This window comes from Balaenoptera borealis, assembly GCF_965194805.1.
Source record: "Balaenoptera borealis genome assembly, chromosome: 13".
Taxonomy (NCBI): Eukaryota; Metazoa; Chordata; class Mammalia; order Artiodactyla; family Balaenopteridae; genus Balaenoptera; species Balaenoptera borealis.
This window is the reverse complement of record NC_138870.1, coordinates 8829629-8856843: the sequence shown is the minus strand read 5'-3', so window position 1 is coordinate 8856843 and position 27215 is coordinate 8829629. Positions and strand designations below refer to the sequence as shown.

At 35.4% G+C, this 27215-nt stretch overlaps 1 protein-coding gene across 4 annotated transcripts in view; it reads left to right on the top strand.

The window, feature by feature from the left end:
- LOC309608770 (killer cell lectin-like receptor subfamily B member 1B allele A) overlaps positions 1-25940 on the top strand; it is a 32176-nt gene extending 6236 nt beyond the window's left edge. The window contains exons 1-7 of one of the 4 annotated variants that reach the window (XM_082349249.1): positions 2319-2372; positions 11051-11195; positions 14222-14308; positions 16017-16115; positions 18390-18559; positions 24883-24995; positions 25587-25940. In XM_082349249.1, the coding sequence (XP_082205375.1) occupies positions 2337-2372; positions 11051-11195; positions 14222-14308; positions 16017-16115; positions 18390-18559; positions 24883-24995; positions 25587-25704 (768 nt within the window). In that variant the 5' untranslated portion in view covers positions 2319-2336 and the 3' untranslated portion in view covers positions 25705-25940. Of the gene's footprint in view, positions 1-2318; positions 2373-5736; positions 10918-11050; positions 11196-14221; positions 14309-16016; positions 16116-18389; positions 18560-24882; positions 24996-25586 lie in introns of those variants that run through there. The other 3 variants (XM_082349251.1, XM_082349248.1, XM_082349250.1) reach the window with 3 other exon arrangements.
- The last annotated feature ends 1275 nt before the right edge of the window (positions 25941-27215 follow it).

Sequence of the window (27215 nt, the reverse complement as noted above, 5' to 3'; positions counted from 1 at the left end):
TCCTCCTTCAAAGACCAGTCTACTCTCAAATCAACCTTACTCCTAGGGTGGTGTTTTTCAACCTGGGAGGATTTTGTCCCTCAAAGGATATTTAGCAATGTCTAGAGATATTTTTGGTTCTTCAACATGGTATGGAGTAAAGGTGGAGGGAAGCTTGCTACTGGCATCTAGAAGGTAGAAGTAAGGGATGAAGGGATGCTTCTAAACGTCATACAACGCACAGGACACCCCCCAACAGCAAAGAATAATCTGACTCAAATTGTCAATAGTTCCAAGGTTGGAAAATCTTGTCCTTGGGTATAGATTTTGGTGAACCAACCCAGCGAGATATACTGATTTTTCAGTCCCTTACCCCTGCTTGAAGACAGAGTTACCCTTGCTTCTAAGACCCCAAAGCCCTGTTCAGGAACTCGGCTTCTTTGTCTGTCTTTGAAAATCTTCTATAGGAAAAGCAGCTCTTCTTTTCAGGTTTCAACTTTCTCTTGGACTTGCATTATGTTATTCTTCACTACTTTCTATCTCACTGATACCTTTAATATGGTTTAAAATATTTTACCTACTTTACAGGTTGCTCTCAGTGGGGACAGGGTTGGTATCACCTAGTGAATGATTATCCATGCGTTTTATGAATAACCAAATAAGACTACTTGAACTCTCCTGCTGCCTTTAAGAAATCTCTTCTGAATAATTACCAAAGTTCTTGGGGAGTGCTTAAAAACTTGTTTGTTGCTTAATATCTCTCACTCTTAACTGTTGTTCCAGGCTTTCCATTAGTTACATTTTGCTGAATTATACCTGATTCCATGTGGTGCAGTCTTCAACTCACACTGCTTTGCTAAGTTTGAGGACATTTGCTCCCTGTGTTATCCAAAGCGCCAAAAATATAAAAGTAACACAAGTTTGCATCGAATGATGATATTGTTCCAATAAACATAATAAAAATATAGCTATGGTTATAACCAACATTATTCGGTGCTTCTATATGTCAGGGACTAAATACTTTATATATGATCAATTTACTTAATCTTCACAACAACCCTAGGATTTAGGTGTTAATTGAGATCTCATTTTATATGCAAGGAAACCAAGTCATAAGGAAACGAAGTATTTTGCCCAAAGCCTTTACATTTCAGATCTAGGACTCATACCCAGACAATTCGACACTGAGAAAATATGGCTTATTTAGGCACATAAAAATATAGAATATTTAAAATTGAATATATCAGATTTCATTGCTGTTACTGTTTATGGCAACCGCAGTCACACAGCGCCCCCTACCGACATGACATTTTTTTTCCTTCAGCTTCCACCCTGTTGCTAAAGCTTGCCTGTTCATCTTCAGATGAGATGCTTTTAAAACCATCTACTCTTTCCCTAATTCCTATAAGTTTTGTCAAAAACATCAGTGACTATTGCTTCACTTTCTAAAGCAGCAATAGTAACAGTGGAGACAAAAAGCTGACCAACATTTAAAAGGAAACACTTTGCTCATCAGTAGATTTTTGATACTTATTTGTGTTGTTGCATGTGGATTTTGAAAAGTGGGCTTTGAACCTATTCCTGGGAATCTGGAATGTCATACACATGTAACGTGTGCATGTCCAGGAATGATTTGAAAAGGCCCAAAGGTCTCACCTCTGACTGACCTTGAGACTGTAGCAATAGGAAGTGAAGGCTAACGAAAAATTTTAACTGTGTGCCTGAGTGCTGAAGCTGTGTCTCAATAGCCACCCAGGTTCCCTTAGCAAAGACTGTGGGATTTATACCTTAAAAAAACTGAGAAATCAATAAGAAAATGACAGACAGCACTAATTTTTAAAGGGGCAAAAAACTTGAAAGGGCATTGCATAAAAAAGGACATCAAAATGGCACATCAGCTTTTCAAAACCCTCAAGTTTGTCATCAGAGGAATGGAAATCAAAGCTAAAAGGAGTGACTGCACACCTACTACAACATCAATTTTTTTTTATAAAAAGAAATGAACAAAAACAAAAACTGAGAATACTAAATGCCAGTGAGAATTTACATCAGTTGGAAAAGAAAACTTCTGGAGGGAGTGTAAATTGATGACTACTTCCTTGGTTTGGCAGTCTCTACTAAAATTGAACATATAGATGCCTCATCCAGAAATTCCACTTATCTGCTAACAAAAATAAATGTGATATGCGTCCAAAGAAAGGTGCAAAAACTTCATAGCAGTTTTATTCATCACAGCCCCGAACTGGAAACAACGGAGATGTCTATCCACTGTAAAACAGATAAATCGTGGTGCGGCTGCACCATGGAGCTCTGAACTCATCACACCTGCGACAGCACAAATAAGTATCGAAAATCTGATGAGGGGAGAAGCTAGACATAAAAGACTACAAACGGTACGATTCTATCTTTTGGAAACTTTTTGAAAGCTTGGAATGACAAGGGAAACCAGCCTAACACAAATTGTTGCATATCCTGAAAGCACTTCTTTATGGCACATTTCCATGTGGTTAGTCCACTTATTCATCAGGTTTATTTCTTAATAAAACTAAGTGCTCTTTTTTCTTCAATGTTCACATCTCATTGCAAGTTTCACTTTCTCTCGGACTCACTTCCAGGCTGCAATAGAACCTCGTGCATGCTCTGTTGGATAATTTTTTGTTTCACATATTAAATGTTAGTAAATGGGTGTCTAACTCACTAAAATCTCAGCTTCCAGTTCTAGGAGAAGCCCGTGAGTTTAGCCATTGAGTTCACATGCACTGGTGTCAAATAATGTTTCAAATTTCTGCTCAGCTCCTATCCTTCTGTGTGATGTTAGGTAAGTTACTTTGCTTTCTCGTCAATAAATAGGGATAATAAAATCACCTAGCTTTTATATTTGTTGCAATGCTATGAGGTTTAAATGAGCTAATGTCTGAAACACAAAATCATCTAAATAAATGTTAGCTTTTAGCTGATACAATTACCAGAATATATTTACAGATTTAATGTAAATGGAGGTTACTGTATTTATGTAAATATCTTTACCATAAACTTGTTAAAATTTTAAAAACTTTATATAACATTTCATGAAAATTAATCTACTAATAGAAATACACCCAATGTTTCCCTGAGCAGAAAATATTTGGAGATATCTGTCTATCTATCTGCAAATAGATACGTACCTTCAACATACATATAAATCCAGGAATAGGATCAGAAATTGGAAAGATATTGTATTTTTTAATAACAGTATGTCATCTGACAGAAAGTGCCACTCAAATTCAGAGGAAATGTGATACCAATCTAATTATATTCAGTCAAACTATATTTCAAGTTCACATGTGTAAAAAAAAAACACATTCAGACAAATTACTGAAAACTGTAATTTCTCTCTCTCTGATACGTATGTTGTCTTTGTTGACAAAACTGTCTTGACCTTATTTTGATCAAATTTCTGTGCTGATAACTAAATGAATGTCTCAGGTATTTTTGACATTACTTACTTGTTGAAACTACTGGTCGTCCCTCCACTTTTGCTTAAAACTCAATCTCTCTGTGTGTACTTGAAATTGATGATTCAATGGTTTCTTTTAAGGTAAAATTTTGCTCTTTATTTTAGAACGTATTTCTTCTTTTTGTGACTGTCTGACATTCCTGATTTGCGCAACTTCCTTTTCTTAGTTACTCCCCGAAATGTGGTTAATTACTTAACACACTATATTATCTGTTCTGTGTCTTTGACATTTACCATTATTGACATTCATCTTTTATTGTGCTGTTGTATCCTATTTTCCTTCATTGAACTTTAATAACTGGTAGAAAAAAGGGACTTTTCCAAATTCTTAAAAATGCATACAAGTTATTATTAAATAACCATTCTTCCTTAAGCATTATTATTTTTAGTCTCTTTTTCTAAACACAAAAATGCCTATTTTAGAACACCAGATTAATGGAAGGGGAAAAATAAAATAAAGCACCATAAAAGGGTAAGGAAGAAGTTAGAGAAATAGTAGGGTAAATGTCAAAGGAAGCCAGTGGTGTGTAAGAGGAAAATAGCAATATTTATATAGTTTATTACATGTTATAGTGTTCTATATCATACAATAGTACTTTCATATTATTATATCTGTTGTAGATTACAACTTCGGCATTAAAGAGATAAATTTGTCCAGAGTTGTTTAGCTACTACATTTTGAAGTCAAGACTCAGGCCCAGGCTTTTAAAATCCCAAATCCAGCATGCTTGCAATGGACTGTGTTGGAAACTTGTAACCAAATAATATAGAAAAAATGAAACAAAACAATTTACCCATGTAATATACACTTTTAAAAAACACTTGTTTATAGAATGTAATATGAAAGAAAATGTGTTTAAAATGTATAGCACCGTCAGCCACAATGGATTAACAAGAATCAGACTTATAATCAATTAGAAAATTTAGCAAATACATGCAAAAATGCTCTCAGACATTATACAATGGAGAGGTCGAGACTGTGTTCCTTCAGAAAAGGGAAACAAAAAAGATGAACACTAACATGACCCCAGATTTCACTGGGGGTAATTTTCTATAACATGGAAGCAGGAAGGACCATCCAAAGAGAGCTAGCAGCCTCAATGAAAGAGGAGGCAAAGATAAGGGCTTTGGGAGCCTGAGGCAGCTGTAAGTTGTTGGGAGAGTTCCCCCCCCTCCCCCCCATCCCCCCCCTCCCCCCATCCCCCCACCCCCCCCAAAAAAATCCTTCCTGATTCTGCTGAATACTGCTATGCTTATACATAGAATGAAAATGCACAAAGCTGGATACATAACAATGAATTAGTTATCTGCAGACCAATTCTCAGAGCTCAGACAGGATGGGGAGACATTCATGCTCGTAACAGCCAAAATGGAGAGTCATCAGTGATCATCAGGGCTATTCGGTATAGAAGCATCAGACTTTAGTAATAGGAATAAACTATCCCTGAAGGGAAGGCTACATTAGCCAGTACCTAGCAAAAATTAAAACCAGGTTTCAAAATTGTTAAACTTATCTGCAGGTAATTCAACTGCCTGATATTCTTCAAATGAAGACAACAAAACTAACATTCTTTAAATGAAGAGCACAAAATCAGGCAACTCTAAACATAAAATCACAATATCCAGCATCTAATCAGAGATTACCTAACATGCCAAAAAGCAGGAAATGTGAACAATGCGAAGTAACTGTGTAAATGAAAACAGTCCCTGAAATGATAGAAATGATGCAGCTAGCATACAAAGATGTTAAATGTTTGGGCCATATGAGCACATTCTCCTTTTCATACTAACTATAAAAACCTTCCCTTCCAAAAACGTAACTACAGAAACCATAACTGAAAATGTATACATCATAAAGCATGCAGTCCCCCTCCCCTGATTAAGGGAAACATAGTTCCACACAGTTGTTGTATTTCTCTTCACCTCCAGGATCTCAGAAGTGTGTACATGTCTCTAAGTCAGATTTATGGCCCATCAATGTATGTTTAGATGAAAACTTAAGCACCTCTAACCCAGAGAAGAAATGAAATAAGATAACCTTGGCAAAAACTCTTATCTAAAAGAACTATGTAAACAAACTTTAGTGGTTTCCAATCTAGAGACTAAGTCTCTGTTATATGTAACAAGAACTCCTTGCCCCAATGTTGGAAAGCAAATCTTTAATAATAATTCAACCTGGTTTCTATTCAATATTGTGCAGGGGGTTCTTGCCAGGGCAATGATGCAAAAAAAAAAAAGAAAAGAAAAGAAAAGAAAAGAAAAGAAAAGAAAAGAAAAGAAAAGATATATACCCAGCTAAAAGTAAAAAGATCTCTATTTGCAGTTGAGATGATCTTGTATAAAGAAAATCCTATGGAATCCACAAAAACACAACAATGGTTAGAGTTGATAAGTTCAGCAAAATTACAGAATGCTAAATCAATATACAAAAATCAATTCTATTTCTGTACACTAACAATGAATGATCCAGAAATTAAATTTTAATTTTTTTTATTTACAATAGCATCAGAAGAATAAATTTAATAGAAGTTCAAGAGTTTTACCCTGGACAATGCAAAACATCATTGAAATAGATTAAAGAAGATCTAAATAAAGGAAAGACTCTGTGTAGGTGTATTGGAAAACATAATATTATTAAGATTGCAATAACCCCCCAAATTGATCTGCAGATACAATGTAATCCCTATCAAAACCTTGTCTTTTTGCAGAAATTAACATGCTTATCCTAATTTTATAAGATAGCATCAAAGGACACTATTAAGAAAGCGAAAATAAAAAATTGAAGAAATTAAAGAAAATATATGCAAATCATTCATCTGAATCGAATACACAAAGAACTCTTACAATTTGAAAACAAAAAGACAAATAACCGCATTAAAAAGTGGACAAAAATTTGAAAAGACATTTCTTTCAAGAAGATATATATACAAAGGGCCAATAAGTACCTGAAAAGGTGCTCCAAAGGATTAGGGGAATGTAAATCAAAACCACTTCACACCCAGTAGGACAGCTATAGTTGAAAAGGTGAAAAATAACAAGTGTTGATGAGGAAGTGAAGGAAATGAAATACTCATACATTGATGATGACAGTGTATAATGGTGCAGCCTCAGCAGAAAACTATTTGGCAATTTTTCAAAAGTTTAAACATAGAGTTCACAAAATGACCCAACAATTCCACTTCTAAGTATATATCTAAAAGAACTGAAGACTTGTTCACACAAAAACTCATAGCAGCATTATTAATGAAAGCCAAAAGTGGAAATAAATCAAATGTCTATCAACTGATGAATGTATAAACAAAATGTGGTATATCCATACAATGGAATAGTATTCTGCTATAAAAAAGAATGAAGTACTGATACATATTACAATCTGGATGAACCTTGAAAACATTAAATGAAACAGCCAGACACAAAAGGCTACATATTGTATGACTCCATTTATATGAAATATCCAGAATACACACATCATGTGAATTATATCAGTATGAACATGTTACATAAATATAATGCAACTGACTGTACTATTATTTTTCCTCTCAGAAGAACTTTTTTCACTGTTTTAAATCACCATTGGTAAATATTTCCTGTCTGGGATTAGTAGCCACATCTCTTACGTGGCTTCTGTTTCTTCTTTTCTTTCAAGGATGCTAACTTAGATTGCAGCACCTCCATTAGTTTAGGGATATAGTGAACTCCTCCAGAAGTAAGCAACACACCAAAACATCTTGATCTTTTCTTTAAAAGTCCCTAAGTAAACATTAAGTAAACAGATCCTTAAGGCCCATCTAAGTTAACATATAGTCAGTTACTTCCAAAAATATTGCTGTGCCACAACAGAGCACAAATTGGTGGTTGAAATAAGAAAATACTGACTATCCTGTACTCCTACTAAATGTAGAATCTCCAGATTTAGGACCTGTAACATGCAACATCATACTTCTCAAATTAATTAATGTGCTGTAATAACCAATGAAAATTCTCAAACATCTATCTACTTTTCCTCCAGTGTAAGGTAAGTGTTATTTCTATACACACTGCCTCTGTTGTTTTATTTCTGTAGATTGAATTTCCAAGACACACTCTCTAGGTCATGGAGACACCTGGGCACCCATGGACCAAAACCAATCCATAGATGCATTTCCTTCAGTTCACATTGAGTTGTGGATCCTGTTTTGAAAAAGAAATCAAAGCCAGCTTTTGAGTCATGTTTTTCCCTCAGATCTGGCCTCTACTACTAAGGAGTTCCCCTGGTGTGGGAAAAATGATGGACCTTGTCATTGTTGTTGGTTTGGCATATAGGAAACGTGGTCTCTTATTCACCAGCGCTGCTATTTCTGCTCCTGTTACAGCTGCCTGAGTTTTTCTTCTCCTTATTGCTGAACCTGTACATCACTCTAAACTCATGTGTGGTAGCTTGACAGTTTTCATCTCTGGTTATATATAGAATCACATATAGGAGAGATTTTAAAAATTCTGATGCAGACAAATGAAAACTTTTTTTTAAGTCTCATGTGAAGTCCAGATATCTGTATTTAAAAAAAAAAAAACACAACTCTCCAGGAAATTTCAATGTGCAGTCAAGGTTGAGAACCACTAGCCTAGAATATTTGACAGTGTTGTAGATTACTGAAAAAGGCAAAAGACATGTCATTTCTATATAAAATTAAATCTTTTCATGCATGCATACAAGCATATGCTTTTTAAAAAACATATATCATATATTGTTGACCCTAAAAATGCATACACATACATACACACGAATACAAATATAACATAGGACACATAATTCTTTTCCTGTCTCTGTATTCCAAAGTAGATATTTATCTGCAAAATAAAATTTTCTCTCCCCTCAGAAGTATTCAGAGAAAACACTTTCTGCTTTCCACTCTTGCCAGCAAGCACAGGAGGAATTACTTTTCTGATTGGTAAACTTTCAATCATTCACTAAGTTCTTCCTGATTCCAGATGGCACTATCTTCTCTGAGCATGTTCTTTGTCACAAGTTCATCTAAGTTGAAGAAGACTCCTTCAACTCAAATGAATGACATTATATGCCACCCTCCATCACTCACCCACACGTAACTTCGAAAAGTGAAAGAAGCGGGAATCAAAGGAAAGATATTAAGCCCGAGTTTCTCCAAAGGAAGGGAGCCAACAAAAGAAAGAGGTGACACAGTGGAAAGAGCAGTAAAGTCTGGGTTACTTTTGATTGTTTGATTGTTTCGAGTTTGACATACCGAAAAGCAGTTGGAAATGAGGACTTGTACTCCAGGAAATAGGCTAGGATTGAGAATTCGATTTGGAATCCATGCACAGAAAAGTGATTGACAAAATTATTATTAATGTTAGGGCAGTGATAAAGTTTATTTCAAGTACGTATTACTCCATTATTTAGAAGTAGTATCTACCAATAATGATAACACCACATATTTAAATCACTAATGCTTAAACTTGACATTCAAAAAAGTTATACCCAGGAAAGTTGTGTCACCAAATTTGAGAATATCACTATGGACACATAATACCTAAAATACAGCAGCTTAACTAAATATCTGTTACCCTTTCACATCTTTGCTGATGAGCATTTGATGAGTTTAGACTATTTAACTAAACAGCTTTATTTTGTTTCCAGACGTGTTTTATTTGGATTACTTAATAACATGCATTCCAAGGCATTGCTACTTTTAACATTCCATTATGTAATTCATCCACAAGTTGACTTTATATAAATGGTCTTTCTGGCCGAGCAAGCCCTACCTATAGGGATTATGACACTCAATTAAAAGCCATATCTCATCGAATTTATAGATTACTACATAATGCATACCCTTTGTTACTTGGGGGCAGAGAGAGGAGACAGGGATCATTAATATTAAATTTGTAAATTCCAAGGATTTATTATATCACTTATAATAGGTTCTCCACATGCTAGTATTTGTTTTAGTTGTATATGGCTAGATCATCAATACTACCTTTCATATGATTGGAAGTCTACTTCTTAGTCAAAGGTAATTGCTCTCATTATGGAATGTTACACTCCAGTAATAAAATTCAGTGTAGCATTAACTGATTGGGTAATCCAACACATAATTACTAAGTGTCTATTATGTTTCAGGCATAGATTGAATGATGGAAATAGCAAGAATAATAAAACATGATTCTTACCCTCAAAATCTAGAAAGCATTATTGTATTATGGCCTGGGCTTTGGATTCAGTTTGTGATGAGTTCAAATCCCCACTCTGAAAATGGTTATGCAAACCATCTGCATGTAACTTCTCAAAGTCAGTTTTTCGTATATAAAATGCAGATCAACATATAAAGTGTTATAACAGCCCAGAAAAGAGGGAGTGTCAAAGTGGTGTTAGGAGACAGAGGTTGGTGTTCAAGGCTGACCTTCAAGGTCAGAAGCCTTGTGGGGTTAGTCTTTATACTGAGAGACCCCCTACATGTCAAGAAGCCAAGATATGTTCTCTAGCTATTTGATTAATGTAGGTTAAATTACTTTGACTGGGGTCTTGGAGAGGTGACTACAGTTTAAATAATTCTATGCAGTGCATTTGGGTGGATCTTGAGGAAATCAACCCTACTGGCTATCAGCTAATGTCTCCTGTCATTTTTCATACCTGCCATTTCTGAGCTCTGAGTGTTATGAGGGCTTCATGGGTAGCTGGGCTATCTCCTCAGTTATTTACCTCTGAATATTCTAGGCTTCACTTTCTTTTGCTTTGTTCCATCAATTATCACATCTCCATCTACTCTCCATTTTCCAGGAATTCGCTGAATTTTTTCATCTGTTAGAAGCCGTTCATTTTTTTAATTGTTTTGAACTCATACATTTTTATTCCTTTAATATAATTTTAGTGGAGTTTTAGAAGAAATGGGAGATTAAAATCTATGCTTAATACATTGCATTCAATGGTAAATTTCTGTGAACCTCATTTAAAAATGAGATTCATTTTCTTTTATGACAGAACCTTGAATTATTTTGACATAGAGTTATTTCTATCTCATATAGATTATTTTTCAGTTTGGAAACCCACTGCATAATCTATGCCTCAACTTACTTTGATGTTATTACTATAAAGCATAGAAGAGAAGAAATAGCTTTAAGGGTATTTTTAAAGTATTACCTAGGTAATTACAGTGCATTTCAAGATGCGGAGTCTATCAATTCTTTCTATTACATTCATATTAAAAACCCTCTTTTTTTCTTGTCCTCCCTTCTAAATTGCTATTCCACTTTGGAGAAAATGATAGAAGGTCAAAGAGCTTCTACCAGAGAATATTTCTTAGCTAAAAGAGGAAGTGGTTTATAGAGGAAAGTGATGCAATATCTTCTGTAGTATTACTAAACGTTAAAATTATTCCAAATGTAGGCAGAAAACTAACTGAAGAGCAAGAAAATACTGCATGGATAGTAGTTTTCTTCTATATCATGCAAGTGTTCAAAAATCTATTGCCTTGATTGATAAGGCTGAACACATTGCTCTTATCTTTTATTCACTGGGGAAACCCACCAAGCTTGGGAGAGGGGAAGGAAATCATCCATCTCAATTTATCTCACTTACAGGAAGTTTGCAAAAATATGAGACTCCTTCAGCAGACTACTACTTGTGACTTTTCTCTCTTTTTAATATATGCAATGGCTGGAGATATAGTCTATGCTGATATCAAACATTCATCTTCAGAACATTCATCTTCACGTCAGAGATCTGGTAAGTTGGATTTAGAACTCTTATTAAAATTCAAGTTTTGCTTTTAATCTCCCTTATTTCTGTCCTGTGTCTGTATTTGTCTTATTGGAAATAGGAGACTGGATTCAAAGCAAAACTTACTGAATGCAAGAATAAGAGTGAATGTTTTTAATGACACCAAGTGTTATAAAGTTAATTGTAACTTTAATCTTAATATGTAGAACTTGGCTTTTGGTTTTCATAGACCCTCTATTCCTTATATTTCTTGTGGTGAACATTTATTATACTCCCATGGTGACATCAAAACTCATAACCCCTTTCTGCTCTACAGCTTTACTCATCGCCAATCAAATCTGCCCTTTTAAAATAATATGATCAACTCATTTACACTGAGAAAAATATCCCTGGTAATTATTCACATTGTTATTTAGCCTTTTGGAATTTGCATATTGGTAAGATAAAAATGTTAAGCTAAACTAAAGAGACATATGATGTTACTATTTCATTTCCTGAAGTTTAGAATTAATGACTGTCTGAGTAATAGAATATTTTTGGAACATGAGTAGATAGGCACACAGCTAAAGATAAGATTGTAACCTTAATCACAAACCACCTCAGAAATAATAGATTTTCAAATCCAGTGTATTTATACATGAAGCATTAGGGAAATTTTCATGTTGCATTTATATTCTCTTCTCTAGGGTAAGAATTTTTATATTGTAAAGTTTATTAAAATGTTTGAATAACTTAAAGTCTCCTCATAGTGCTTTGTCCTTGTGGAGTGAATCTGATGTTTTGCTTTTCTATTATTTCCCAAGAATGTATTTTTTCTTCTATATTTATGCGTTTGCAGTTTTCAAGTGGATCTGATGAGTTGCTTTCTCCAGTTGCAAGAGTCTGTTATTTCCTGTGTTTAAATATTCTCTCTCTAACCTGCGCAATAGAGGCTTTTCTGCTTTCTTTTCTCAATAGACTGGGAGCTTTCATTTTATATGAGTTAATGGAACTTCGTTTGAAAAATAACATGCACTAGAACTGTACTCTTATTCCCCCATTCCCCCAAAATCTCATATAATTGGTCCATTTTTCTAGAGGTTATTTTAACTCAGTTCAAGCAACAAAACCAGTATTTTTGATTCTACATTCCAGGATTTAATTTCTTCTGTTTATGGGAAGAACATTACTCTTTTCCTGGTTTAAAGATTTTGGGACAACATCTTTAATTCTGTCCAGTCCAATATTGTAATCTTAAAAATGAAGATATATGAATATATAAAAATTAAATTATCTACCTGCAGTCATGCTTATGACCAGAAGTCAAATATCATATTATTCTTTCACTGCATGTCTCTGTTGTGGATAAACGCAACTTCTGTTCTCATGTGTCATATCATTGAAGAGGGAAAGAACTATTTGATACATTGGATTGTAATGTCCTACAGAGTCGTACACAATTATCCCTGGCCTTTCTCGTCTAAGCTTGGTGAATTTCACTTATTTTGCTCTGGTTGTTGGCTTTCTCTTCCTCTTTAAAATTACCATATTCCTTCCCATTTCAGAGCCTCCTGTGTGTTGAAACCCTCTCCCTAATCTCTTAATCTTTGTATACCCAGCACCTCACACAGTACTAAGTACAAAGCAGGCAATCGATAGATGCTTGGTAGGCGGATGAATAAATGGATGACTAAATAAATGGATCTCATTTATACTAAACACTTTAAATATTGTAGGTTCATCAGTTCTCCAAGATATAAAACAAAGAGGGCTATCACCATGACACTGAGTGAAAACTCAGTAACAAAATATGATTCCACTGAGAATATCCCAGGCTAAGATTCAGAAATTCATGCTTTTATAACCTTTACTTCAGGGGCCTAAAAGAATGACCTAGTACCCCTTATATTAGTCCTTTCATGAACTCTGATGCTTTATTCTCCAGCTTTTTAGGTCTGTAATCCCAGTTCTTCACACTAGAAATGTGTATTGGGATATTATCACATTCTTCTGGTGATGGCCTTGACTGGTATACTTTGCATTGTTTTGCCTAATAAAAGAAAATACATGGACTTCTTTTAGTGTTTTGAGAATTAATAAATTCTCACTAAAGATGTTTTACTTAATAACAATAATAATGTGGACAAAACACTCTATAATAGGATTCCACTAAATAAACACTCAGGTTAATGTCTCGACACTTGGTTTTATAATTGGTTATATTTCAACATCAGTTATAGTAGTACACTCTCAGTATATTGTATGTGTGTGTGTATATATCACATATCTAGTGGAATTGATATACTGTAACTATTTGGGATAAGAACCTATTGGTTTTAACTATCAACCCAAAGCTAAAAATGCCAGTTTCTTTTTATGATTTATTTATCTTTCGAGTACAAGAGACAGAGTAGATAGTGAACACAGTACTAATTTTGGTAGTCAAGAGACCCAAGGTACAGTCTCAGCTCTGCTATCAAGTAACTGTGTGATTGTGGACTTGAAATCCCCATTTTTAACACGCGAATGTTGGACAAGATTAGCCCTAAAATTACTTTTATTTTAAAACGTATGATTTTATGAAATTACAATTACATGTCACAGGAAATAGGTGTATTGTATAAAGGAGGAGGCATAAAAGAACAGATCAATCCAAATAAGTGAGCGTTGTCAGTAAGCTTATTAGAGACTGGGGAATTTCACAGTCTTATATAAAAACTTAGGGATACAGAGAGTAAATCATAATTAAGATTAATATTGAGGAATACGTATGGTAAATCAACAAGGAAAAAGTTACATCTATCCACAGTTTTCTAGGTCCCCCTTTTCACAAACCAGGGGACCAAATATGCTGTGTGTGTGTGTATGTGTGTGTGTGTGTGTGTGTGTGTGTGTGTGTGTGTGTGTGTGTGTAAAAGGAAGCTGGATCTACATATTTCAAAGGAAAGTAACTCAAGACCATAACTGACAAAGTTTATTCAGCCTTTCCCTACCTCTTACTACCTAAGGAATTATTTACTGGGCTTATTAGTGAAATCTATCCAATTTTATAGATTCTCACCACCATGGAATTTTCCTGAAAGTTGGATGTGCAATGATTATCATCCTTCTTGTAATAGTAATTGTGCTGAGCATTCTTGGTAAGTAACTATCAATACCATTTATTTATCCCAAAGTATTATTTTAGCACCACCTATTGTAATTGTGTTTGCTGTTCAAGTGGTTCCTATACATTATAACTTCACAAAAAGCATGAAATTTGATACACAATTAAAATTAGAGATTTTCCATAGAACTTCAGCTTGTGATATAATACATATTATGGATTCATTTCATTGATAAAGGAAAGAGATTAGATTTATATTTTATGACCAAAATCATAAAGTGCATTTTATGCACAGTGCATTTCCCAATGCAGTTGATCGTGAGTTACACACCATCTTCTCTGAAACTGTGGTCAGTGAAAGCAAATTAAATAACAAAGCATATTTCTGTTTAAGCTTATTCATATTAGTTACTACTGGACATCATCATCAATCTTGTATTCATGGATGGGAAATTTGTCTAAAATCAATCAATTCAATCAAGGATTTTAAAATTATACTCATATACTGTGGATATAGCTAAACATAGCCCAATTTCATGTGACAATTATTTTAATATTTTATTGAATAAATGCTTGGAGAAAAATTCCCAGATGATATATATATTCTAAGGAATTCAGATTTCCAGATTAAACCAAACTCTAGAACAGACAAAGGCCATGTCTACCTATGTTGCCCTTGTGAATGATATTGGTAATTATGAATGTCATTAGTAATTCGAGGTCATTAGGCAGAGTCATAGAATTCTAGAACTGAATGGGGCTCTAGAAATCAGCAAGGTCAAACCTCCATTTGAGGTGAACAATCCAAAGCCCAGAGTGATAAGTGGTTTGACTAGTTTAATGTAACTAGTCAATAGCTGAATTGGGGCTTTAACATTGAGGGGAGGAAGCAAAAATACTTAACATTAAACATCTCTGCTAGGACTTCCCTGGTGGTCCAGTGGTTAAGACTCCACACTTCCACTGCAGAGGGCATGGGTTTGATCCCTGGTCAGGGAACTAAGATCCCCCCATGCCAGGCAGTGGGGCCAAAACAATAAACAAAAAACAAGAAACTATCTCTGCTATGTTTCTTTTTGTTATAAGATAATAGATTTGTTTGTTATCAAAACAGTTTTTTGTTAGTAAAACAGATTTGTTTGTTACTACAATAGATTTTAAAGATTTAATTGCCTAATACACACTATTGTGAGATTATAAATTACCAAAAGTAATTTCAGTTAAGTGGCCATCAGAAAGAGAGCAGTCTTCTTCATGGTAGAAAAATACTCTGGGCTCACCCTACCCTTCTATGTGTAGGATTTACATGCACAATCTCAAAAGGAACAGAATCATGAACTGAAATCAAAACACATAAAACCCTTTCCATGAATCAAATGATACATGATACAGTTAATAAGAACTCACAAAGCACAAACTATCCAAATGAGGCTTATATCCAGAGCTGGTTATTTTGTGTTTATTAAAATAAATATGAAAACTCCAGAAAAAAAACAAGTGAGTATCTTTCTGGTCCCAGATCATATTTTTCCAATTCCCCTAAAGTTAACATTAATAAGATTAACAAGAATGCTTGCAAAGGAACATCCAAATCTTGGAAAAAGTAATGTTGTTTTTCCCTCTAAATTTTTAATCATTTAAATTACTATGGAGTTTCCACATTAATGAACTTCAGAGTCTCTAGAGCCCAATGATTTTCTGCTTTGTATTTAATACAGAAAATATGTTTCTTCTTTTATTAGTTATCCAGTTCAAATCTGCAAGACATACTAAAGTAAATAATGCATCAAAAGAGAAATACTGTACTGGGCAAAATAAATCTGAAACAAGCACTTCAATAGGTAATGTTATTTTATATTGCCTAATTCCTGGGTAAACAAGTATGGACAGTAGTGTGGAGTTTACTTGGGTATATCTGAATAAAGAGGAGATTCCTCTACCCCTAGCGAGGGATGGTTTAGATCATTGTTTTTCAGGGACCTATTACAGTCCTTGACAAAAATATTTAAAGATCCAAGACAAATGAGAAAAATAAGCTTATATAATGAGATGTAAATGAATATAGAGGTATTATATTGGAATAATTGCATTTTCTGTTTTTAACTTCTTTTGGGACATGTGCGGGTGCAGAATGTGATCAAAATATTTTCATTCTTAAAATTCATGATCATGTCAGGTAGCTTTTTGTCAATTCTTAATGTTATTACATGTAAAAAAATGTAAATGGTAATCTTTATCTTGCTTTCTCATCTGAATGTATTTACCTACTTTTTAAAGTCAAGAAGACACTCAGTCATTTGTCCTTTCTGTTTTCTTTTTCTTTCCAGCTGTTTTCTTTATTATTTTTAATCCATTAATTTAATTCTATATTGAAAAACGATATACCTTTCTTTTTTTGAACATCCATATATAATTCTATTAGAAAGACTTACCAGTCCATGTTATAGTGTACATTCAAATTCTAGGAATTCATTAAAACTTTAAAATAGATTTTCATGTCCCCAACCCCCCTTGACCACATTCTAAAAACTTTAATTTTTTTTAACTAGTGAGACTATGAGGGCAAATTCTGTGGGACATTATCCCCAGAACAAAAGCATATTACTGTACTCCTATACCCTTGATACAGGTGGTAATGGTGGTATTTAATAAACCTCTAGCTTTAAATTCTGTCTAACTTGTTTTCTAATCCTTATATTGTTACAGATAATCCTATCTATAACAGGTCCTAGAATCCTAGTTTCAATCCATCAGGAAAGGATACCAACTCTAAATTTGTTTCATCTTAATAAAATAATATTTTATTGATTTGAGTCCTCTCCCTCTTTTTCTTGATGAGTCTGGCTAATGGTTTATCAATTTTGTTTATCTTCTCAAAGAACCAGCTTTTAGTTTTACTGATCTTCACTATTGTTTTCTTTGTTTCTATTTCATTTATTTCCACTCTGATCTTTATGATTTCTTTCCTTCTACTAACTTTGGGTTTTGTTTGTTCTTCTTTCTCTAGTTCCTTTAGGTGTAAGGTTAGATTGTTTATTTGAGATTTTTCTTGTTTCTTGAGGTAGGCTTGTATTGACCTATGGTCAACTAATCTATGACAAAGGAGGCAAGGATATACAATGGAGAAAAGGCAGTCTCTTCAATAAGTGGTGCTGGGAAAACTGGACAGCTACATGTAAAAGAATGAAATTAGAACACTCCTTAACACCATACACAGAAATAAACTCAGAATGGATTAGAGACCTAAATGTAAGACCAGACACTATAAAACTCTTAGAGGAAAACATAGGAAGGACACTCTTTGACATAAATCACAGCAAGATCTTTTTTGATCCACCTCTTAGAGTAATGGAAATAAAAATAAAAATAAACAAATGGGACCTAATGAAACTTAAAAGCTTTTGCAAAGCAAACTACAAACAAGACGAAAAGACCCTCAGAATGGGAGAAAATATTTGCAAATGAATCAACAGACAAAGGATTAATCTCCAAAATATATAAACAGCTCATGCAGCTCAATATTAAAAAAACAAACAACCCAATCAAAAAATGGGCAGAAGACCTAAATAGACATTTCTCCAAAGAAGACATACAGATGGCCAAGAAGCACATGAAAAGCTGCTCAACATCACTAATTATTAGAGAAATGCAAATCAAAACTACAACGAGGTATCACCTCACACCAGTTAGAATGGGCATCATCAGAAAATCTACAAACAACAAATGCTGGAGAGGGTGTGGAGAAAAGGGAACCCTCTTGCACTGCTGGTGGGAAAGTAAATTGATACAGCCACTATGGAGAACAGTATGGAGGTTCCTTAAAAAACTAAAAATAGAATTACCATATGACCCAGCAATCCCACTACAGGGTATATGCCCAGTAGTAAATGGAGAAAGAAAAAAGAAACAAGAAAGAGAGAAAGAAACAATATACACATGTTGCAATTCTGTTAATCTTTATTTTTTCCAAATCCACCTGGAGAAAAGCACTTACTTTTGTCAAAGAAAGCTTAGGCCATAATTTAACACATTTTGAGAAGCTTTAATTAGTATGCACACAGTATTAGGGATACAGTCACAAGTTCCTTTTAATTACTTATCCTTTTTCCTTCCAGTTTCTTTCAACTCTTCTACTGCTAGTAAATCATGCCCCTCTGAAGACTGGAAGCTACATGGGGGGAAATGTTACTGGGTTGCTGAAAGTGAGAAATCTTGGAATGAAAGTAAAAATGACTGTGTCATGAAAAATTCACATCTCATGGTGATCCGAGACATCATTGATATGGTGAGATATAAAATTTGGAGATTATAGCATCCTTCGCAACTGCAATACCTTCTTTGTGTTACAAATTTGAAAATTTCTGTGAAATTAATTTTTTAAACCTCATTGCTATTAACTACACAATTATTGGTTGAATGAATCATTGAACTATATTATTATCTTAGGCTTCTTTTTTTGTTTTGGCTAGGTATAAGAGGAATTCATTTGGTATTATATACCTAAGTTCTTCTCTACAAGGGATCCCCACTGTTTACCAGATTTCATTTTAAATGTATGACATAAAATATCTATCTCATCTCCCATGTTTAATCCATTGCTCACAAGGGTTGTAATCAGATTGCATGGCAGCTGAAATTGAAGATGATGTTGGGGGAAAGGAAATACAGCATAATCCTTCTCATTAGGTTTTGCTCTTTGTTGAAGAAAAATAGTATTTTTCTAGCTCTGGCTTAATTTAGATTGAAATTTTGCTACAAGTAGGTTGGACACTAAACCTTCTAAATAAGGCCAGTATTGATTTCATTTTTATAAATTTATTTATTTATTTTTTATTTTTTGGCTGCGTCGGGTCTTCGCTGCTGCACGCAGGCCTTCTCTAGTTGCGGCGAGCAGGGGCTGCTCTTCCTTGCGACGCACAGGCCTCTCATTGCGGTGGCTTCTCTTGCTGCGGAGCACGGGCTCTACACACATGAGCTTCAGTGGGTGCGGCACGAGGGCTCAGCAGCTGTGGCTCGTGGGCTCTAGAGCGCAGGCCCAGTAACTGTGGCACACGGGCCCAGCCGCCCCATGGCATGTGGGATCCTCCCGGACCAGGACTCGAACCCATGTCTCCCGCACCGGCAGGCGGACTCTCAACCACTGCGCCACCACGACTGGCAAACATCAAATAAAGGTTCAGCATAAGAATTAGTATGTTGGAATCACAAGCTATGTCAAAGGCTCAGTTTCAGAAAACTCAATGACTAGCAGTGCTTTACAATCCTGGTTGAACAACAGCCATCTGGAGTTATTTACAACAGGGCAGCTGTTGAAACTTTTGAGGGGGAAAGAAAAAAATCCTGAGTTTCACAGAAATCCACAACAACAAGAAAAACAAAAAGAGAAGTAAACTATCTTCCGTGTAACCAGTGTAACCCCAAATATCAAACTGTAAAACTCTTTGTCACATGCAGTCCAAATTGGTTCAGTTATGAACCAAATCCAAAAATAGATTAAGAACTAAGAAGAGACTTTTTTCTTCTCTTAGAGGTCAATTTTAAAAAAGGGGAAGCAGGTATCAACTGGAAAACATCTGATAAGAATGCCCTGAGGGAAGGTGGGAGGGAGGGAGCGCAAGAGGGAAGAGATATGGGAACATATGTAAATGTATAACTGATTCACTTTGTTATAAAGCAGAAACTAACACACCATTGTAAAGCAATTATGCTCCAGTAAAGATGTTAAAAAAAAAAAAAAAAAGAAGAATGCCCTGAAAGGAATAGGCAATAAATCACTGCATGGAGAAAGAGTAGGTGAAAGATTTCATAAAAACCTTATCTATTTCCTGCTCACCATCAAAGGCAAAAATGCTGAAATGCAGGAAAAACATGTCTCCTGGGCAATCAAGAAACCAGATTTTGGAAAAAAGTGGGACTGAGACAACATAGTTTAATGGGAATTTTCCTCCTCCAATTTAGGTTACACCTCTTCACGTTCTTAAGCAAATGAATGGGCCAAACACAATTGTTCCCTTTCAAAGATAAATACAAACACAAAAGGAATCAGCATAGGATTACTGCATAAGTATCTCCATTTGAAATTTCTCCAAAGTCAGGTAAAATATCTATTACAGAAGAATAATTACTCTATGAAACAGAAAATAATTTTCTAGAAAATACTTCTCCAGCTCCCAAATAAGTTAAAGATAAGGTGATCAAAAAAATTATTAGTCCATCTAGAATACACATGCATCTTCACATGGCAAAAAAAAAAAGAAAGGAGAGGAGGAGGACGGGAGAGAGTTAGAACAAGAGGAGGTGAGAAAAAGTATTTTAAAAAGCAAGGGAGGGCTTCCCTGGTGACGCAGTGGTTAAGAATTTGCCTGCCAATGCAGGGGACACGGGATCGAGCCCTGGTCTGGGAAGATCCCACATGCCGCGGAGCAACTAGGCCCGTGAGCCACAATTACTGAGCCTGCGCGTCTGGAGCTTGTCCTCCGCAACAAGAGAGGCCACGATAGTGAGAGGCCCGCGCACCGCGATGAAGAGTGGCCCCCGCTTGCCACAACTAGAGAAAGCCCTCGCACAGAAACGAAGACCCAACACAGCCAAAAATAAATAAAGAAGCTTTCATTTAAAAAAAAAAAAAAAAAGCAAGGGAGATTTATGGCTTTCACTCCATGTGCAAAGATCTGGAAGTAATTTTGCTACCTCTTTTACAATGAATAAAAGCTAAGTTGACTTTAAATTGCCAGCTTTTTTTCAAATCCATTGGAGAGTTGACGTTGCAGAGCCGAAATCTAGGGTGCAGCAGGCACCTGTGGGAGAGAGGAAACACATCCTCTCTTACTTGCGATTGAAAAATCAGACACCAGACATGGGAAAGAAGAGTTCAGCCAAAATAATTGAAAAAAATGAGTTAAGGAGGAGTATAGGGTGGCAGGACAGTGTGAAGCTCCTAAGGTCTGCAGAAATCGAGGAATTCTACAGTCTCTTGAAGGCTATTTCTCTACAGACCCCAACGGCTCTCAAAGGAAGATTGGAAAGAACCATAAGAAAGTGTTCATTGTGGTGCAGATCTGGTAAAAGAAAACAGCAGTTAATACCGAAGTAGCAAGAAATTCCACCAAGACCCTTCTCCCTGTCTGCTATCTGCACTATGAACAGAAGCTTAATTTAATGTGTGTGTGGGGAGAGAAGGGCGACAAACACTGCTGTCCTTAGGGAACTGATGAAATGTCATTGTAGGTGACAAAGAGGGTTAGGGGAAAAAATACTCCTGTGGGAGGGGCAAGAATACACACTGGGTCAACAGCTACAGCCAGGGTAGGGACAGCAGAACTGGAAAAGCCACACATTGAAGACACAGAGATTCAGTGCCTACCTAAACCCGAAGCATCATCGGAACAAGAAAGACCACTCCCTTCACCACATTTTACTACCAAGCCAACAACTTTCAAATGAGAAGTCAAGAAGAACACTGCTGGGAAAAGGACAAGAGAGAAATAAGAATGTGCAGAGATCCTTTCTGAGACACAGTAGAAAAATTAGAATAGACCCGCACAGGGAAAAATTAAATGGTCAAGGTTAAGGAGGCGTTGCTCTGTGGGTGGAAGTCGGGGGCTGGGAACCAGCGAAACACCAGATATCATTACAGGATTTTTGAAACCTGTGGGACAGTGAGGGTAACCATAGCAACAACAAATACGAAATCTAGCCCGTCACTTAATGATTGACTGAAACTCCACATTAAAGACCTAGGAGGAGGAACTGTGTGTTCATTTCCAAGCACAAAACTATGTAACTCAGTCTCTACTGTTCTAGACCAGATGTCCAATTTTCAACAATCTATATGAGGTATATAAAAATATAAGAAAAAACAAGACACTCCCAAGAACAAAAAGGAGTATTGCATAATAATAAAGGGATTGTATGAGTTTGTTAGAGTTAACAAAACAAAGTACCACAGACTTTATGGCTTAAGCAGCAGAAATTTATTTCTCACAGTTCTGAAGGCTAGAAATCCAAGATCAAGGTGTTGGCACGTTTGGTTCCTTACGAGGTCTCTCTCCTTGGCTTGTAGATGGCCACCTTCTTGCTATGTGCTCACATGGTTTTTCCTCTGTATGCATGCATCTGTGTCTCTCTGTGTGTCCAAATTTCTTCTTCTTATAAGGATGCCAGTCAGATTGGATTAACATCTGCCTTAACAGCCACATTTTAGGTTCATCACCTCTCTAAAGGCTGTGTCTCCCAATGCAGTCACATGAAGTATTGGGGGTTAGAGCTTCAATGAATGAATTTTGAAGAGACACAATTTAGCCCATAATATTCTACCCTCTAGCCCTTAAAGCCCATTATAGTGATCCATTATACAGGTGAATGCAACAAGGCAAACACTGATAGAACTGAAAGGGGAAATGGATAAATCCCCAATTATAGTTGGAGATGTCAACACTCTTCTCTGAGTAACTGACAAAACAAGTAGATAATAAATAAATAAATAATTAAACAAATAAATAAATCTGAACAACACTATCAACCAATTACACCTAACTGATTTTACAGAATGCTATCCAACAACAGCAGAATACACATTTTTTTCCAAGGAACTTTCATTAAGACATCATATTTTGGGATCTAAAAATTTTTAAATACAGATATCACACAGACTATGTCTCAGACCATAACAAAATTAAACTGCAAATTAGAAACACAAAGATGTTTCGAAATATCCCACATATTTGAAAGTTAAACATCACACTTCTAAATAATGTATGGTTCAAAGAGGAAGCATCAGGGCAAATTTTTTTAAAACATATTTTGAGTTGAATGAAAATAACAATATAATGTCAAAATTCATGGGTTTCAATTTAAGCAGTTTAGAGGGAAATTTATAGCATCAAATGCTTATATTTGAAAAGAAGATAATGTAGAATCATTACTCTAAGCTTCTACTTAAAAAAAAAAAAAAAACCCTACGAAAAGAGCAAACTAACCCAAAGAAAGCAGGAGAATGGAAGACTTACACTACTCAATTTCAAGCCTTACTATAAAGCTAAATTAATAAATAGTATAGTATTGGCAAAGAAGAGATTTATAGATCAACAAAACTGAATAGAGAGGCCAGAAATAGACCCACACAAATATAGTCAACTGATTTCTTTTGACCATAGTGCAAAGATAATTCAGTGGAGAAACATCATTCTCTCTTTTATATGCCTAATGACTATTTTCCAACAAACAGCTTTGTCATTTAGCATATGAGTTAAGCTGCATGTGACAGAGTTCCAGAATTGCTGTAGCTGAAACAAATGGATGTTTACTTTATTCACAGTATCTAAGACACTTTCAATTATAAGATGTATCATTAGTACCCTTAAAAGAAATAGTGCAATTAAAAAGCAAAAACTAAGCTGCCAATTCAACTACCATAAGCCATAGATTGTTCAATGTTTCCAAAGTCAAAGTGTTAAAATAGGGGAAAGATCTATCTTAGAATATATGTAATAAGTTATGTCACTCACATTGTGGTCTAAACTGCTGTGAGATTTCTGCTCCCATCAGTAGGGTGCTGTGTCTACTTGTTTCTGATTGGTTCACCACTAGAACCAATCACAGTTCACAGTCTAACCATCAGGGGAGAAGAAAATGATGAATAGAAGGATATGAACTTACTCTTTAAATGCTTAATTAGAATTTCAGTATTTGTTCATTCTATCCCATTAGTCAGAAATTAGGTCACATTGTCACACTTAGCCAAAAGGGAGGCTGGGAAATATCACCTTTATTGTGGCTGGCCATATACTTTGGCTCAGGGGTTATGTCACTGTACAAAAAGAGACATTAAAAACCTATGAACAGGGCCTTCCCTGGCAGTCCAGTGGTTAAGACTTCGCCTTCCAATGCAGGGGGTGTGAGTTCGATCCCTGGTCGGGAGCTAAGATCCTACATCCCCTGTGGCCAAAAAACCAAAGCATGAAACAGAAGCAATACTGTAACAAATTCAATAAAGATTTTAAAATGGTCCACACCAAAAAAATCTTAAAAAAAAACAAAAACAAACAAAAAAACCTATGAACAGTATGTGTCCCATCAACTCAGAGATTGCTTTCTTTCTGTAACTTTCCCTGTGTATTCTCTTGCTTCTAGATATTATTTCATACTTGTATTTAGTAGTAATCATTAACATTTATGCAAGGAGCATTTATTATGTGCCAGGCAGAGTTTAATAATATTATTATTTATTAACAAAACCATAATAGCTCTTTGATATAGTACGATTACAATCTGAATTTTAGTGATTGGAAAAATACAGAAGTAAAAAGATTGAATAACTGTGCAAAGATATGTAGTAGTAAATAGTAGTGCTAAGACTCAAATCAGGGAGCTGGACTCCACAGCTTTGGTATCTACTAACATTGTACGTAATTGTTGTTTAACGGTCATCCCATCGAGTTGCAGTAGTTTTTCCCTCCACTGTGCTCTATTTGAAAGCATGAAGCATGTCTAACCTGTTCATTCCCAGCTTCCAGTGCAGTGCCAAGCACATAGAAGGTGCACATGCGATATTTTTCTTGCATCTGTCAGAATCACTTTGTTTCATGTAACATTTCCTATTCTCTTTAGACTTTCCTATGGCAGAACCTACATGCTTCAGCCTCCTTTTGGGTTGGTTTGAGGATCCCTCCTGGAGAGGAATTATGGACCTGGGTGGATGATAGCACTTTTGACCCCCAGCTGTAAGTTTGTTGCATTTTTTGTGGTTTTAATCCCATATTGTATGTGACAAGATAGAGACGTTTGACATTGTTGGCCCTGAACTGATAGAACAGGTATAAATTTCCTGACTCTTACAGTCTGATAAATATTTCTATAAAATGGTTCACACAGAAAGTTGAGAACGAAAAGAAATCTCCCTCCAGCCACTCAGAAGATTTATGTGAGAAACAGGATTTGCCCCACTGCCTGATTTTGTCTTTTTATCTAAAAGGTAAATTAGCAAGTATAAACTCTCTTATGAGTGCACATGTTTAGTTTACAAAACATAACTTTCTGCTTATTTCTTACAGTGATCAATTTTTAAATGATAAAAAAGTCAGAGGTAATATTTTAGCTATCTCTAATGAACTATTAACTTCTCTGGAGAGAGGTTTGGAGAAATAAAGCTAAAAGTGGGAAGAATTGTTTTACCCATCATACTGTTGTGTATTTAAATTGTTTGAATGATTATATTTTCATCAAAAAATTAAAAAATATTTCCTTTTAAGTCTCTTGACATATGCATATATTCATGGATGACGTAAAGGTAACCATTTGCTTTCTTTCTATAGGTTTTCAAAGAAAGAAAATAAGCCACGGACCAGGAGTATGAAATGTGTCCTGGTGTCTTATACTGAGATAGCTGAAGAAAGTTGTGAGAGACTTCATCAGTGGATTTGTCAACTGTAATCCACTCGGCAGAAAATTGGTCTCTATTTGTCTGACTGAGAGACACCACATGAAGCTTGAGCTCAGATCATAAGAAAGTTCAGAGGGTTGCCTGTGTCCTAGAGGGTTGTGTGTGTGTGTGTGTGTGTGTGTGTGTGTGTGTGTGTGTGTGTCCATTTATGATTCATGTGGGTATAGTACTATTGCTCAGAAGTGTGGAAAGGGCAATAGAGAAAATAAAATGTTTTAGAAAATGAGTAGATATGATGAATAGATTTTTGCATGAGAATGATCAATGTAGTTATTCAATCATCCGTCTTGTTTTGCCAGTATTTTTGGAACTTCAGTCTTTATCTTTTCTGCATCTTCCCTCTATGATATCCTTAGCTAATCACCTACATTCTCATGATTTCAACTACCACATACAATGCAATGCCTATCAAAGTTATATCTCTAGCCCAGATCATTCCCTGATCACTAGACCTGTATATCGTCCTGCCTGTTTAACACAGCAAATCTACAATCCCAAAGGTACTCCGAATTCAACATATAAAAATAATTCATTAAATTTCATCATAAAAGGAACCATCTTCCAGCACTCCATATCTCAATAAAGGGTATGCCATACAAGACAATTATGCCGTCTATAAACCAGCTGTGGTCTTGTTATTACCCTCTCTCACACATACACCTCTAGGCTGCTATCCCCTTTCCATCTCATATCACCAAGTTTTATTTATTTTTTTATTAAATCTCTCTCAAACTTGTCCTCCTCTCTCCATCACCCCTTTCATGATCTTAATACAAAGGTACTAAAATATTAAATAACTGCAATAACAACATCTTCCTGTTTTACTTTTCTTCCATTTCAATCATTCCCTGCCTTGAATTCTGTGATATTTTAAAAAATATATACTGACAATGCAATCTTCCCTTTAAAAAATACCTCAATATCTTCCTTATAATAATACCAAATTCCATAACATGGCCTAGAAATCCCTATCAGGTTTAACCTTCCCTTACTTATTCTGTCTCTTCCTACACCAAACACCCAAACTCTCAGGACCACAACTCCATTAAACTAATTTTTGGAACTCGTGCTGTATTTCACCACATTGCCTTCACAGAAGTTGTTCTCTAGACCTGAAATTCTCCTTCTTCTCTTCTCCATCAGGTTACCTCCCAAATATTCTCTATATCTCTGCTCAGTTTTTAAGAGCTTTTCCTTGAGCTCCATGATAAGGTCAAATATTCTGACATTATATTCCCCTCCCCAGCACTTACCACATTTTAGGTCTTACCTATACCAGTCTTTTGAGTGAATATTTGATTAATGTCCTCTGCCCTCACTTGACTGTAAATCACATAAAGACCCCATATCTGTTTTTATATTTCTAGTGCCTTTTAAATTACCTACTACATAACAACTACTCAAAAAATATTTATTATATTAAGTTTTCTCTAAGAGATCACAGAAGTAAAATGCTGATACGTGGCTAGGGAGATGGGGTGCAAAAGAAAAAGACTCAGAT